Genomic DNA, 16196 nt, shown 5'->3' with positions numbered 1-16196 from the left:
ACACCACGATGGTAGTTCACAGACGTACATATCCAGGAGGATTTCGGGCAGTGATCATGACTGCCATGCAACCCTCCTCCAAACCATAAAGATACCCCTTCAGGGCGGACAAAGGAGGTTGGGTCGTTCATGGCTATGAGTCGCCCTCAGCCGCAACGCCCTCGGATTTGATATCCACTTTCTTAGCCTCTCGCTCGGCTTCCGCGTCATCTTCTTCTCGTGCTCGCTTCTTCCCAGCAGTCGCTTCTGCATCAGCCTGGATGCTTTCTGTGACAGTGTTGGCGGTCTTTGAAGCGGCATCAGCATGGCCACTTTGCTCGGTCGACTCAACTTCGTCCACAGCCGCCTGTTCTTTCTTGATTTCGGCTTCAACTGCCGCTTTCGCCTTGGCCAGGGCTTCTTCACGACCACTATCGCTCTTCAAGGGAGTTGTCTTGATTGTCGGAATGCCACTAAATCAATAAGTTAGCCATCTCCCAGAGCAACAACAGAGATCAACATACTTTTCGTCTGTTTCAGGCCCTTTGTTTCTATCACCTCGGGATTCGCGACCACCTCGGTCACCTCGTCGCTTGTCATCCCTGAAACCGCGTTTCTGATCTTCGTCCCGACGCGTTCTCCAATCTCGATTATCTTCGTCCCTCTTGCGCTTGCCGCCGTCTCGCCCACCGCGGTGGTTGTTACGATCTCGTCTGCCGCCCTTGTCATATTTGTTGTTTGATGTGATTCTGCCCGCATTGAGATCCGCGGTCTTCTTGCTGGTGTACTCTGTCTTGCTCATGACGAGGAGATCCTTACCCTGGTACTTCGGTTTGGGATCCAGGGCCAGGAACGATTGCGCCAACTCTTCCGTCTCGAACTCCACAAAGACACTGCCCTTGAAGAACTTCTCGTCGTTTCGCCTGAGCCGGACGGCCCGGGTGGGGCCATACGGATCAAAGAATGCCTCGATATCGAATTGAGTGCTCGCAGTCTCTTCGCCGAATCCCTTTACATACACCGTACGGGGGTCAGCTGCTTGCGCAACAGCGTCGAAAAAGTTTTCTGGGAGCGGGTCCTTTCGGCGCACGTGGGTGTCACCGTCGGTGAGTTCGAGTGTCTTGGATTCCCGAAGCGCTTCGACAATGGCTTCGAAAGGCTGGAAGCGGCGCATGCGCTTGAACTTGTGAATTTCTCGCAGGTCGACAGGTTTGTTCTCCACACCGCCAGTCTGCGCGAAGAGGAACTTGTCTTTTGGGAGGTTTGAGTCCGAGAAGTAAAACTCTACCTGCTCAACTTATGAATCTCTTGTACTACGTTCAGGGCTCCAAGAGCGCACATACCTGTTTCCGAATGGCGACTGGGTCATCAGTCTCCTCTAGCGTCGTGAGATCGGACTTGATATTGTCACGATAAGACCGGGAGTTGTGGTTGTTGTGACGACCTTGACCTTGGTTCCGACCCCGACCACGATGATTGTTGTCTGATCGACCCCGGTCCCGACGATCACGTTTGTTCTCTGTACCTTCTTTCTCCTCGGTCGCAGTCTCTTTCGCAGAAGCATTCTCGGTCTCTTTTGGGGCTTCTTCCTCTGCTGGTTTCGACTCTGCAGTGCCATTTGTCTGCTCGGGTTCGTCTTTCGGACCAGCTTCACCTTCTAGCTCAGCTAGCATCTTCTTGGCCTCTTCAGCGGCTTGCGCATTCTGGTCCATCGGCGTCTGGAGTGCTTCCGTCACTGCTTCTTCCACAGACATCTTCGCACACTCGCGGCACAGACACTGGGAGCAGGTTCAAATAGATATTCGGGGTAGTAACGCAGGTGGAAGATGGGTCAATGGTGCGGGGACGGTAGCAAATAAGAGAATGCAGGTGACTCAATGGCTCTGAGAGTGGTCGATGAGTCAGGAGCTGTGTAGCGAGTCGCACGGAGTAGAGGTAGTCAGGAGTAAAGTATACAAGAAGTTACCAGGCCTCAGGACAAGATACAGCCCGCGCGTGAGTCGCTAGTGTACTAAGAACTCGCAGAGCCAAATGACATTTTCATTTCACCTTGAAAAAATTCCAAGGCACTGCGGGGATGGCTTGGCGGCATGCGCCGCTTTTAATGCCACTATCCCTCGCCCTCTACTCACCCTTCTTCACCTTCTTACTTTTTACTTCCCTTTATATACCTTTAACCTACCTAAGCGCCTATGTACCCGTAATTCGGCCCGGGCCTACCACTTCCCTATTCGATCATGCATTAGCACACCGATTGAACGAGACCACCATTGATTCAGAAGCCAATGTCCATTGAGGGTCAGTCAACGAGACGGCCTTAGGGACGCTTGCTAGCACATATCCTCAATAGAAAGAAGATCGCCTTTCAGCTCGAGCAAATCAGGTCGTTCAACGAGACGTACCGCAACTTTCAACTAGTCACCCAGATCGTATTGGGCGAGTGCAAGATGCAGGGCAGACACTTTGAGATTGACATAACTGCGCACATCAGATTTGGCGATACATACCTAAACCTCACCAGTGCGAAGAATGCCGAATATGTATGGACTTACTGTCCATTGATTATGGAAGGAGATATATCATGATAGGTAAGGTAGCGTCAGGGAGATGAACGGACACTCTACGAAGTGACAATCTCATCGGCTTTTCGCTTTTTTCCCTGTGCTTGAGATCCCTCGCCTGTTTCCCGGTCCTTCTGCTGATTTCCACCCTCATTATCTCCTTGCTTGTTGTCTTGCGTCGTAAAGGCACTCTCCTCCGCCTTCTCCTTCTCCTCATCCTCCTCCTCTCCCTCCTGCTCCTCCTCATCGCTCCCCATATAATCCATAATCTCTTGATACAAGATCCCGCCAGCCTCCCTGAACTTCCTCTCGCCTTCTCTGTAAAACGTCTCCATATTCCAAGTCGCAGCCCGCCACACCTCAACCTCGCCACCGTACATCTCCACTATCTCGCTCATCCACTGGTTGCTAATACTCAGGTTAGCCCATGCGCTGCGAAACCCACCGCACGGTATCCGTCCGTAGATGACGCAGTGTTCCATCGCCTCTTGCGCGATGGCGTCGAGGAGGCCATCATCCACGTCGTCGTAGTCGTCGTAGTCGTCGCGCGTGTGTTTCAGCAGTGGCCAGAGCTCGTCGCGGAAAGAGGCTTCCCCAATCAACGAACCCTCATAGTTCTCGGTGATAATCAGGGTGCAATCTGCCACGCCGGCCCGGTCGACGTAGAACTGCTCCCCAGGCTCGTGGCGGCGCTGGTACAGAGCCTCAGGACCACCGTCGCGGTCGGATGTCCAGTAAATAAAGTGCGGTATGACCCCTTCTAGCTCAGCGGCCTCAGGATCGGCTTCGTTCAGCAACGCTGTGTATAGGGCTTGTACCTCGTCCGGGGTCAGACGGCACAGAAGTGCGACATTGACCATGTCTCTGAGTTCCGGCCCGCTTTCGCCATCTTGCTCGCCTTGGGGAATTGGCTCAGATGCTTGCGTATGCGTCTCTTGCGAAGTCGAGTCGTGTGGAGTGGCACGACCTTCGGTCTGAGAGTTGTCCGTCGGTGTGGGCTGTGGAGAAGACATGAGACGTTGGAAACCAGATGAAGATATACGAGGAGTTCTTCAGGATGCCAGTGACCAAGTATACATTCTTCTTAGATATATACATGCTCGGTGCCTTGAAAAGCGCCTTGGGCGCCTAGCAGTAGCATTACTCGTAGGGGGCTAATTATAGCCACTATCAACAGTCCCCACTGGGGTGAGTACATGTATGGTGGTGGAGCGAGCCAGGACGTGCCAGGGGTTATGTGTCCTGCCTAAAGAGGGGGTGCGGCTCTTAGCGGGAGAGGCTCCGGCCCAGCCTCGTGAATAAAGAATACGTCCCTATTGTGTCTCGCACCGCAAAGGCTTATGCTCTAAGGTGTTCTGTCCCGGGGAAACATCAAGAGCGGTCGCAACACGCTTGACTTCGCAACTCCAGAAGTGGGAAACACGTGTGGCGAGTGACCATTAAGAATGACGGTTCGGCCAATTCGCCAACAACCAACAAATGATTGCGGTTTCTTGAGTTGCTGAAAGGCGTGTACATGACAACTGCTTTTCAATAACATCTACAAACATCTCTCCCTGGCCTGGATCTCGCAGTGCCTGTCAACAATATGTCGTGGCTTCTCAAATGTCAAGTCCTTCGTCGTGCATCTCATTCGCTAAGGCGCCCGAACGCTCTCTTCGGCTCTGGAGCAACGAATATCAACCCCTGCTTTCATTCTGCAGCTAAGCCACCTGGTACAGAGGCTGGCAACACAGGTAACGTTTTCCACCCATAATGCTTGTTGTGACTAAGCTCCCTAGATTGGAACAAGTTCGATGAGTTCTTTTCATTCACGCGTGGTCGATTCGTAGTGGATGAGGCAAGCCAGATGAAGCGTCGCTACATCAAATTCGACATGAATGAGCTCGTCAAGATTGCAGCCCAGTCTGTTGGCGCAAGGTACTGCGCCTCTGTACAAAAATGTCCTGATGGAATGTACAATAAAAGCTTTGTCTTGACCATGGATGACGGGCAAGAAGTCATCGCCAAAGTACCCAATTCAAACGCTGGAGTACGCCACTATACCACGGCAAGTGAGGTTGCCACCATGGATTTTGTGAGTCGTCAATACTGCCTCTTCAGACCGTCGACTGAGAACCCAACAGGTCAGAAATACTTTGCAGACTCCTGTGCCCAAAGTCTACGCGTGGAGTTCCAGAGCTGATAACGCAATCGGAGCCGAGTACATCATAATGGAGAAGATGCCTGGGCTTCAACTCAGTCAAGTATGGAACAACATGAAGATTGGGGACAAGATGCAACTGCGCCTGAACCTCGCCTTATACCAAGCAAAATGGCTCTCAATCTCATTTTGCCAGTTCGGTGCGCTATACTATAACGAGGACCTGGACAAGGTACGCTCTAAGGGTCATCTGTATATCAACCAGAAAGGTGAAAAGGTACAAGACTCTCGCTTCGCCATCGGACCCATGACTGGGCGCGACTGGTGTGACTGTGGAAGGGCAGCTCTGCAGTGTGACCGAGGGCCTTGTAAGAAGAACCACCAAATTTACTTTATTTGCTCTTTATTAACCTTTTTTAGGGCTTACCTCGAGTGAATACCATAAATCTATAGGTCTCCGGGAGTTGATGGCAATGTTATCAATGAAAACACTTCCTAAACAAACAGTCATGGTTTGTGGTCCAGGACTGTACCAGCCCAGTGCTGCAAAGAAGTCTGCTGCAATTGAATCTTACTTCAACATCTATGATGCTCTCCTCCCTGATGATCCCACGATCACTGCTCCAATACTCTGGCACCATGATCTGCATGAGGAAAATATATTTGTCGATGGCAAGAACCCGACCAAGATCCTTGGCATCATAGACTGGCAGTCGGTTGACCTGCTCCCACTCTTCGATCACAATCTCGAACCCGCATTTGTCCAATATTCCGGACCGAAGCCAGAGACTTTGGAACCACCAGAGCTCGAGGACACATCAGGGATGTCGGCTGAAGAACGGGCGAGGGCGACCAAGAAGTACTTCGACAGGGCCCTCTACGTAGCCTCCAGAAGAATTGCCAATAAAAAGCTACCGGCTGCTTATCACGCCCTGGAATATCAACGAACGGCGGCATTCGACCTTCTCACTATCGCGAGACGTCTCTTCGAGTTTGGTGAGGCACATTTTCAGGCGCTGACGGTTGAATTACGCGAGACATGGCAAGAGTTGACCTCAATGAAAGACTCTACGACGGCGAGACAGTTTCCAATTACCCTTGATGATGAGTCCTTGGCAATTATTGAGGATGACTATAAAAAGGCTATCCATGGCATGGAGATTATGAACGACTTCAAGGCTCGCTTGGGACCGTTGTGGCCTGACAAGGATGCAGTCAGCCACGACATGTACCATGATGCGAAGACAGCGCTTCGAGAAATGAAAGACGAAGTGATTCAGGAATTTGCCAAATCACAGAACGACATTTTAGAGTTCGAGAAGCTGTGGCCATTTGACGACTGATGCGTCGGCGGTCTTACAAACAAGATCTGCCTGGTGAGATATACCAAGATGGGAGGTCACTGTTGTCGGTGTCGTGATCAATGTTGGACACTGTACCGCCCACACTCATGATCCCACGTTCGAAGGTTGCTTGATACGCCAGATACACTCGGCCAGTATCTTGGTGGTCCAAGGCCAGTCAAATCCACGACCTCTGGAGAATAGGCCCTTCCACCAGGACGAGACGAGATGAACGGCGTCCTGTGTGAGGCGTAACGAGAGCTGAAATCCCCAAAGATTGAAACCTCTCCCAACAGATGTGGATGGAGAGTGACGAAGAATTGACAGCCTTTGTGAAGAGAGAAGTCAGTACTACCTGGGATTCTCAGCGTCTCCTCTTCCTTCCACAAAGACAATCTAGTCCTCGACCACCGACAACTATGAGCTGGGAGGCGGTCCTTCAAGCAACAGCGGCGTCTTCCAATGCCCGATCAGTCGGTGGGATATAAGTGACTAATTAGAGGGCCAAAGTGTATCCAACCCCACTGGAACCATCCATCTGACCTTGGGCATCTGAGTCAAAGTGTCCTCTCCGACCTTGTGATCTTCTGAAAAAGAAAAAAAAAACCAGTCTACGCTTCTTTCACATTTTCGGGGGTCTGATCCTCGGTAGACACCGACCACAACCCTCGTATTTGAAAGTCGTATTCAATCAACCCTAGTGTTTATTACACATGCCGCAACCCAATGCTTTTCCTGGCCATCTCCTAATGCAGCGTTACACACCCGTTTGGCCTCCCCGAAATCGTATACGATCTTCATGTGCAGCTGCCCTGGCCCCCAAGGTCGTACGGCATGCTATACGAGGTATTCCTTCTTTGGTCCCCCCTTCCCACAGTGATAGGCGCAGTAGATGATGGGTGATGCGGACCCGAGTGGGTGCCAGCCAGGCAGAGAAACATGCGAAAATGAATGAATGAATGAATGAACTGGGCCAAGACAAGAATGGCATTCCGCGGAGTCGCATAAGCCCACCACGGTACATGTGCATCTGGACCTCAGATTCCCATGAGGTCAGGCGTTATGGGTAATTGTTGTTTCGGTGACCGAGGTGGGTGTGGGATGTGTCGAAGGGAGGGGGGAAACCCTTGGGTCAGAATAACATCGACATCGAGATCGGTGCGATCACATTACATACGCTATCCCATGCATCGGTTACCTATGCGAGGGTAGGGTTGCACGTTTAGCGAGCGAGCGATCTGGGATCTCTCGCCTTCTCGAGCTAAGCCTTACACTTGCAAGTCTCGGTCCGAGCGTGATCGCCAGACCGTTCGGATCCCAGCCCAGCCCACCCCAGCTCAGCAGAGCCTCCTCGGTCAGGCACCGAGAGCGGGAATCATACCCCTCGCAAGCCGCGTTAGATCGGATCGGTGACTCATCCTATCTATCCTGTAGATGGGACGAGGCTGACTGATTGACTGTGGACCCGGTCAGATATCCCCTTGGATCCCCGAAGTCGCCTGTCTGTACTCGGTGTGCTCAAACACCTTGATCGTGGCCATCTACGGTGACTCGGTACGGTACTTAAATTTGATGGTCTACCGTCATCAATGATCCAATCGATCGATCGATCTCTTTCTTTTTTTCTCGATGTAACCCGTCCAGCCATCATCTACTCATCCTTGTTCATGCCCTTCCGGGTATCACTTGCCCCAGGTCAACTAACCTATCCAATGACTCAAAACGACAAACGACAGGGCCGAACCTGTGCACGTTACGTTAGGGCCGGCTCGCCGTTCAAAACCCAAAGTCTGGGCTGACTCAAACCCGAGTTGGGTCCTGCTTGACGAGTGTCGAGGGAGCTTTGAGACGCCGAGGACAAAACGGTTCTCGGGCAACACGAGGACATGGAAATAGCCATTTCGAATTGGCGCGAGATTTTTCAATGCCACCCGGCTACTCCTTTGACGCACATGATAAAAAGCGTAGCCTCGTGCCGTGCACCTCTGGTGTGGATTTAGTTTCGCTGCAGAGGCCAGCCCTACTAACAAAGAGACTAACGAAGCAAAGTCGTGTCAACTCGGTACCTGCAGGTGGAAACAAGTTTGTCGAGTAGTGATCACGAAAGGACAACTAAAAGCACAACAACAATGGGAAGCCTTGAAAACCCTCGCAGAACGGGTCCTGCGCATATCGGTAAGTCAGCCCCTGGGCCGTGTTTTTCCCGTACTGCATGTGTTAGCTTGAGCTTGAGTTGAGCCGAGCTGAGCTGATGGGGTGTGGGTTTCGCAAAACCACAGGGGAGCACTTCACGCCTACCATCCATCATGACACGTACCCGGCCATTGATGTCTCGCACAGCGTGGGCATGGTGGGCAAGCACGTCTTTCTGACGGGAGCCTCACGAGGCATTGGCAAGTCCATGGCCCTCGCTTACGCCAAGGCTGGAGCCTCGATCATTGGCATCTCAGCCCGTTCGGATCTGGGGTCGGTCAAGAAGGAGATCGAGGACGCTGCCACCTCGGTCGGTCGCGAGGTGCCCAAGGTGGTCACGGCCAACATGGACGTGTTGGACCCGGAGAGCGTGCAGCGAGCCGTGGAGAAGATGACGCCGGATTTTGACGGGCGGCTGGACATCGTGATCAGCAACGCAGGCTACATGGAACCTTGGACCAACATGATCGAGGCCGACGTTCAGGAGTGGTGGCGGTCCTGGGAGGTCAACATCCGCGGACAGTTCGTTACCTGGAAGGCCGTGTTGCCGTTGCTTCTAGCCGACGGCTCGAGCCTCAAGACGATCGTCAACATGTCGAGCATCGGCGCGCAAATGTGCGTCCCTGGAGCCAGTGCGTACCAGACAACCAAATTCGCACTGTTGCGCCTGACCGACTTCCTCAATGTCGAGTACGGCGCCCAGGGCGTGATTGCGTACTGCATGCACCCGGGTGCCGTGCCTACAGAGCTGTCCTGGAAGATGCCCGACTTTGTCAAGGTCAACCTGATTGACACACCCGAACTCATGGCCGACACGGTCGTGTACTTGACGCAGAAGCGGCGCGAGTGGCTGCGGGGCCGATACCTGTCGTGTAACTGGGACATGGCTGAGCTGGTGGACATGCAGGATGAGATTGTGGAGACGGACAAGCTGAAGATGAGAATGGTAGTTTAGATCACACAGCCATATCGGCATAGGATCGGATGTGAGGGTAGCACATGTCTGAATGAGATGAGATGGACAAGATGGACAACTTCTGTACTCGTTCGTACATATCAATTGTCTGGTCCCGACTGGAGTCGACTCCCGATTAATTCTCGATTAGCTGGCTGGTGATGCAATACGACAAGGTTGCTCGTCCTTTGTTCTTTTCTTCCTTTGTGACTCTATTCCTACTCGTATCAGTACCAGTAGGTATGGAGGACCTACCTCGACGTCAACATGGCAATCATGTTTGCCCACTCCACAGGGATCGTGAGCCACACCACTTAAAGATACATAACCTGCCTGCAAATCGATGTAAAATCGAACCCGTTTCCCGTTCACCGTTCATGGTCATACTCGATGACGTCGAAAGAGGACGGGCCTCGAGGCCAAGCGAGAAGTTGTCAGAGGTCATTGGTGGTCATTGTTGGTGGTCGTTTCACTCACTCACTCCCCCGGGGTATCAGGATGACAGACCGGGGAGTGAGGGTGGGAAAGGAGGCGTGGGCAAGTGTTGGATTTTCCCATGTTCTTTCCCCCTCGTACTTTGACACATGCCGGATCCAGTTTTCTTTTTGTCCCATGTGCAAATCCACAGCGATGATCGAGGGGTGGGATGATGGGAGTATCGTGCTGTCTTTGTTTACTCGGGTCCGGTCCACACACATAAACCCACACACCCACATACACAGGTATCGCGAGGATCGGTCAGTCGGGTTAGGTCTTGTCTTGCAGCATCACTATTGGGAGTGGCTGGTTGGTTCGATGGTCGAACGATCGAATGGTCGAATGGAAGGTAGATGGGTGAGTTAAGTGCGCAGGTAGGTAGGTAGGTAGGTAGGTAGAGATATCAATGGAACGGCCCTTGCCCCTATCCTTGTCCTGTCCTTAGACTAGCAGTGGCTGGCTATCGAATGGCTTTGTAGAGTTCCTGCTGGATCGCCTAAATCAAAGGAAGCACCAGAGGGGCAAGATGAGGTTTGTGTGCCTTGTGGCATTTACCCAGTACTTGATTCTGTCCTGTTCAGAGAATATGTAAACACTGGAAAATCCTCTTGTCACTACTGTTTCTCAAAGCTTTCCCCTTCCTTCCAGGCCCAGCATTGAGATGTTTTGGTGATCTCGATATCTATCTATCTACCTGCCTGCCTACCCATCCATACAGCACAAAGACCGGGAAACAGTGATTGATCAAAACAGCAAACCAGTACCCAGTCTTTACCACTTTATTTCTATCGCGGAAGATATGGCCTCTGCCGATGCGGTGGTGGTCGACAAGGCTGCACCGCCAAATCCAGGCGCCTCCCCTGCGACCCCAGCAACGACGACAACGACAACAGCACCGGATAACAAAAAGCTCAGACTGTCGTGCGACAACTGTCACGCAGCAAAGGTCAAATGCACAAAGGAACGTCCGCTGTGCTCGAGGTGTGCCAACTCGGGCGCCTCGTGCATCTACTCGAAATCACGACGAGCAGGGAAGCCCAAGGGCTGCGGCAAAAAGACTGGCCCGTTTGGCAACAACAAACTGCAAAACACCACGCCCGAGTTCTGCAGTCGACCCGAGTCTCCTCTGTCAGACGCGCGCATGAGCATCGACTTTGAAGATGCGTCGTGGAACGTCGATATCCCCGGCAGCCGCCGAGATTCAGTCCTCGACCAGAGTTTAACGACTCTGCAGCCCATGGCTGAGACGACTGGTGTTTCGCTCGATCCGACACTGACACAGACATTCACGCACTCGACCATGGGCACCGACGACTTTTCCGCCTCTGCCGCAACCTTCTCCACCGGTAACCTCTTCTCGGCCGACTTCCAGATGTCGCCCGAATGGATGTCCGGCATGGATGCAAATACTGCTCAAGTCCCTTTTGCCACGGAGGGCATGACCGTGGCGTCGGCCAACATCATGCTCTACCCAGAGTTCAGCTGCTCCGACACAAGCACGCTCAACGATGACGGCTCAAACTCCGGAATCACCAGCACGGCCCCTTCGTGCAACTGCATGGCTTCGTTACAGGACATCCTTAGCGCGCTCAACGGCACGATGCCGTCGTTTGACAAGTTCCTGGCTATCAACAAATTAGCCGTCCAGCGCATGGCCCAGAGTCTAGCCTGCCACTGCTTGCCGGATATCTCGTCTGTCATGATCCTCTCCGTCATCATCACCCGCATCGTGCAGTGCTACAAGAAGATCCGCAATGGCGAGTGCCAGGGGTGCGATGAGGTTGGCGTCACCATGGGGTCACTGAAGATGGACAGCGAGGACGAATACCAAATCAAGATGGTGCTGATTCGCTCTGAGCTGCGCAAGATCAAGTCGCTGGTCACTCGGTTTCGCGATCGTTTCGAGAGTTTCCTCCAGGGCGCCGATCGGCAGCTTTATGAGGCCAACATGGCGTTTCTGGAATATGGGCTAGATGACACCATCAAAGGGCTTTGACCAGTTTTGAATAATCATCCTGAATTATGAGATGTGGTGTACTCTCTTCCTTCTCCTCCTCCTCCTACTTCTTCTTCTTCTTCTTCTTCTTCTTCTTCTTCTTCTTCTTCTTCTTCTTCTTCTATTTCTATTTCGCACGGCTCAAGTAAGGCCAGATCTTGACTGCATCATAAGGAGCTGGGTGTTGTCTGGATAATAGGAGGGTATCACGGCACAATAAGGAACAAGGCTGATTATCATTTCCGGTTCTTTCCTCTTACTCTGGGGTGTGCCTTGTGTCTCTGTTGTCAACGGTGATCATGACGACTGATGATAGCCTCTCTTCCTCTCTCTCTATTTTGGACGGGACATTTGCTTGTGAACATTGTCAGGGTGTGGATGGATTGTGACTTGAAGACCACCTGCAGTTTCACCGAAGAAATACCAAATCTTGATAAACCCCATGTTCCTCCACCACGCAGGAGACCTCCTAATTCACGAGCCTTCAGAGGTAGACGGAGAGGTAGACGGGAAGTTGAGGTCATGTTCAGCAAGTTGGACGGCAGGATCTGAGCCACGGAGGAGACACCGAGGGAGACGAGGCAAGTGAGGAAAGGTGGCGGCGCTCCGAGGAAATAGTAGGCGGAGAAGAGAGGCAGATGGCTAGGTGGGGAAGAGAAGAGTAATTCTTTGGTCTACCTGAGTACGTATGAAGCTTGCGGGTGACGGGTAAACACAGACTTGTGGCAGATACGGATGTCCATTGCCAAATGCGGGGTCATTCGCCCAAGGCACTTTGGAGGCTTCCTCTCTAGGATGAGCCGTAATCCCCGAGAGGCCCCACTTAGTCCCGGTGGCTCGACCCGCATCCCGCTCGAGGTGCTGCTTCAGCCTCTTCACGCCTGTTTTGCGGTCCACGTATGAGTACTTCGTACAAGGTACTCAATATATATACCGAGTCACTCGTGTCAGAGCCTCTCTTCGCCTCAGCGCCCTGTTTCTCAGCATGCAATAACCGTCAACTCTCGTCACCTCATTGGCCCGACTGCGTTGCTTCAGCGCAGACTAGCCTGTAGAGAGGCAAGCCTACAACACCAACGCATGGCCATCGAATGCGGTTCTTTGCTGCCGTTTGGCACCATGCATGGACCTTTGGCGACTTATTGGCAAGGCCTTTGCCTAAGCCACTCTTCAGTCTGGCCAGAGATTTCTCCCTGCTCTCACTTGTCTCAACTTCATTCCAAAGCTTTCGATATACGGAATAGAGATTGCTTCCAAGCATCTTGCCCTTGGCTATATTGGTTTTAGACTCGAAAGACGTCCTTTCGAATCACCGCGGGGCCAATTGAACCGCGTACTCCAAAACCTCAAAGGCAATTGTAAGACGACGTCTATCTCAGTACCTCGATCAGCCCATTCGAGTTCGCAAGAGAATTGAACGTCCAAGCACTCTCTCTGGATGCCTGATCACATAGCCTGAACTTATCTGTCGAGCCTTCCCACCTCACGAGATACACATTCCCACGATGCATCTGCTCAAAATTGGCCCTCATGGTGAGGTCAGCCTTACCGACAGGTTGGAAACAGACATTCCGCCCTATGTCATACTCTCACACACATGGGGCCCGGATAACGAGGAGGTGACTTTCCAGGATCTAAAAGATGGATCAGGCCAGTCGAAGGCAGGCTACACCAAGATCAAGTTCTGTGCGAACCAAACACAGAAGGACCGTCTGCAATATTTCTGGATCGATACATGTTGTATCGATAAGACGAGTTCCGCCGCTCTCCAAGAATCTATTACGTCAATGTTTCAGTGGTACAAAGACGCACAAAAGTGCTATGTGTTCCTGTCTGATGTTTCGGCTCATAAACGCGACAATACAGGAAATGTTCACATCTGGGAACCCAGCTTCCGGACAAGCAGGTGGTTCACGCGGGGCTGGACGCTGCAAGAACTCCTTGCTCCGAGACGAGTGGAGTTCTATTCTCGTGAAGGTGTACGATTGGGTGATAAAACTACACTTGAGCGGATCATCTCCAATATAACGGGAATCCCTGAAACAGCTCTTCGTGGGAGGCCCCTTCAAGAATTCACCCCTCAGGAGCGGATGCGGTGGGCATCTGGACGCAAGACAAAAAGAACAGAAGATAAGGCATACTGTCTCTGGGGAATTTTCAATGTGTCAATGCATGTTAACTACGGCGAAAGAGACAAAGCCTTTGACCGGTTGAAAAACAAAATTGCTAAATCTTATCGGAGGGAGTTGGATGGTCCTGGGCAAGCCTGTCTTCCGTCGCTCTCTAATAACCTCGTTGCACCTCCACGTGGGACAACTACGAACCCTCCAGGGAAAGACACGCTCTCTGACCGTCGAAGGACGATGCTAGCCTCTCTCAGCTTTGAGCAAATGGATTCGCGCCAGTCCAATATTACAAATGCCTATTCAACTACCTGCCAATGGCTGTTGAAACATCCGGCTTATGTGAATTGGAATGATCCACAGCATATACACCAGCACCGTGGGTTTCTATGGATCAATGGGAAGCCGGGGGCTGGGAAGTCGACTCTGATGAAATTCGCTCTTTCACAGGCTTACAAAGGGACATCTGAGGGGGAGATTCTTCTTTCCTTCTTCTTCAACGCTAGAGGGGACCAGCTGGAGCACTCAACAGTCGGCTTGTACCGAGCCTTACTATTTCAACTCCTGACGAAGATCCCTGACTTACAGAATCTGTTGGATGACCTAGACGCTCTAGAAGGTCGAAACGAATCCTCGATGTGGACAAAGGAAAAGCTGTGTGAGCTGTTTTCTACAGCCATTGCAAGACTCGGGACTCGACGACTAAGGTGCTTCATTGACGCCCTCGATGAATGTGAAGAAAAACAGATTCGAGAAATGATCATCTTCTTTGAAAACCTAGGACAAAATGCGCCCAGTGACGGAACACAGCTCTACGTTTGCTTCGCTAGTCGCCACTACCCAACGATCTATCTTAAGTACGGTCGGCAGCTGACCTTGGAAAAAGAAGATGGTCATGCTGGGGATTTGGGTGCATATATCCAGAGTCATCTCCGAACTGAAGAGACGGATTTAGTTAAGGAAATCATTCCACAAATACGAGAAAAAGCCAATGGTGTCTTCCTGTGGGCGGTGTTGGTTGTTCCAATTCTCAACCAAGAATTCGACAGCGGCAGTGTGTTTACGGTTCAGGAAAAGCTCAAAGAAATACCTGCTGAGCTAGATAATCTCTTCACAAAGATCTTGACGAAAGATTCTGTCAAGATGAATCATTTGTTGCTGTGTCTGCAATTGGTCTTGTTTGCAAAACGGCCGCTGCGGCGAGAAGAGTTCTACTTCGCAATGATTGCCGGTCTCACTCCTAAATCTGAGTGGATGAGCGCCTGGGACCCGAAGCGGATTACCGAAAGCTACATGAACCGGTATGTGCTCAGTTCATCCAAGGGTCTTGCAGAACTTACGAGATCAAAACTGCCAACAGTGCAGTTCATTCACGAATCAGTGCGAGACTTTCTCCTCAAGAATGAAGGCATCTTTCAGCTGTGGCCGGAACTCAAAAAGGGAACCACCTTGTCCACCTATGAAGGGAAAAGCCACGAATGTCTAAGGCAATGCTGCTTGAACTATCTCAGCATCGATGTTGCCAGCCACCTGGGTGACGTGGACAAACTGCCGAAGGCATCAACGGAAGAAGCTGCGCGCCTCCGTCAATGTGTGGGCGAAAAGTTTCCGTTCCTAGAGTACGCGGTACGAAATGTTTTGTGGCACGCCAACAAGGCACAAGCCAAGGAGGTTGACCAGAGTGAATTCATCGGCACGTTTCAGCTCGCCAGATGGGTATGGCTTGCGAACCTGGTCGAAAGACACGAAACACGCCGGCACACTCAGAAGGTGACCTTGCTATATATATTGGCGGAGAACAACTTGTCCAGCCTGATCAGAGTTCACCCATCCAATTTGTCATGCTTCGATGTCGAAGGTGAACGTTATGGGCCCCCGATTTTCGCAGCCCTGGCCACTGCAAGCGACGAAGCAGTGCAAACCTTCTTGCGAATTCAGGTAGATGCCCAACCCACAACATCTCTTCTTCGTGTCATCTACGACCAATATTGTCATTCTGGAAACAAGCCAAACCATTTTCCACGCACCTTCACTTTCTCACAACGAAAAGGAATTTTTAATGCACTCATAAACCATGACGATGATATCCTTCTTGCATTCTTCTGTGCTTGCAGCAAGATGGCCCTCAAGCAGATCGGCAGGGATGTTGAGATGCCAATTATCTGGGCAGCCAAGAAAGGGCACGTGGCGATCGTGAAGCTCCTACTCGAGCAGGGTGCCAAAGTGGAACATAAGGGTGATTATGGTCGGACACTACTATCGTTAGCGGCTAAGTACGGGTACGAGGCGATCGTGAAGCTACTACTCGAGCAGGGTGCCAAAGTGGAACATAAGGATGATTATGGTCGGACACCACTATCTTTGGCGGCTGAGTGCGGGCACGAGGCGATCGTGAAGCTACTACTCGAGCAGGGTGCCAAAGTGGA

The 16196-nt window shown here is 51.7% G+C and overlaps 6 protein-coding genes across 6 annotated transcripts in view; 4 read left to right on the top strand and 2 right to left on the bottom strand.

Moving 5' to 3' along the window:
* Positions 1–133: 133 nt before the first annotated feature.
* Positions 134–1733, bottom strand: Z517_12202 (uncharacterized protein; the record flags this gene model as incomplete). The annotated part of the gene is made up of 3 exons (XM_013422616.1): positions 134–452; positions 504–1270; positions 1323–1733. The coding sequence occupies 3 exons, from the start codon at positions 1731–1733 to the stop codon at positions 134–136; spliced, it is 1497 nt and encodes a 498-aa protein (XP_013278070.1).
* Positions 1734–2599: 866 nt separating this feature from the next.
* On the bottom strand, positions 2600–3553 carry Z517_12201 (uncharacterized protein; the record flags this gene model as incomplete). The annotated part of the gene is made up of 1 exon (XM_013422615.1): positions 2600–3553. The coding sequence occupies one exon, from the start codon at positions 3551–3553 to the stop codon at positions 2600–2602; it is 954 nt and encodes a 317-aa protein (XP_013278069.1).
* Positions 3554–4128: 575 nt separating this feature from the next.
* Positions 4129–6026, top strand: Z517_12200 (uncharacterized protein; the record flags this gene model as incomplete). The annotated part of the gene is made up of 4 exons (XM_013422614.1): positions 4129–4276; positions 4322–4617; positions 4667–5051; positions 5104–6026. The coding sequence occupies 4 exons, from the start codon at positions 4129–4131 to the stop codon at positions 6024–6026; spliced, it is 1752 nt and encodes a 583-aa protein (XP_013278068.1).
* Positions 6027–8155: 2129 nt separating this feature from the next.
* Z517_12199 (uncharacterized protein) lies at positions 8156–9174 on the top strand (the record flags this gene model as incomplete). Its single annotated transcript, XM_013422613.1, has 2 exons — positions 8156–8201; positions 8306–9174. 2 exons carry the CDS (start codon positions 8156–8158, stop codon positions 9172–9174), a joined length of 915 nt encoding a protein of 304 aa, XP_013278067.1.
* A 1276-nt stretch (positions 9175–10450) lies between these two features.
* On the top strand, positions 10451–11647 carry Z517_12198 (uncharacterized protein; the record flags this gene model as incomplete). Its single annotated transcript, XM_013422612.1, has 1 exon — positions 10451–11647. One exon carries the CDS (start codon positions 10451–10453, stop codon positions 11645–11647), a length of 1197 nt encoding a protein of 398 aa, XP_013278066.1.
* Positions 11648–13152: 1505 nt separating this feature from the next.
* Z517_12197 (uncharacterized protein) overlaps positions 13153–16196 on the top strand; it is a gene marked incomplete at both ends in the record, with an annotated part of 4159 nt that continues 1115 nt past the window's right edge. Inside the window, one exon of the mRNA XM_013422611.1 lies at positions 13153–16183. Coding sequence (XP_013278065.1) covers positions 13153–16183 — 3031 coding nt within the window. The remainder of the gene's footprint in view (positions 16184–16196) is intronic.

The sequence above is a fragment of the Fonsecaea pedrosoi genome (genome assembly GCF_000835455.1).
Source record: "Fonsecaea pedrosoi CBS 271.37 unplaced genomic scaffold supercont1.9, whole genome shotgun sequence".
Lineage (NCBI taxonomy): Eukaryota > Fungi > Ascomycota > Eurotiomycetes > Chaetothyriales > Herpotrichiellaceae > Fonsecaea > Fonsecaea pedrosoi.
This window is presented reverse-complemented; position numbering and strand designations above follow the sequence as displayed.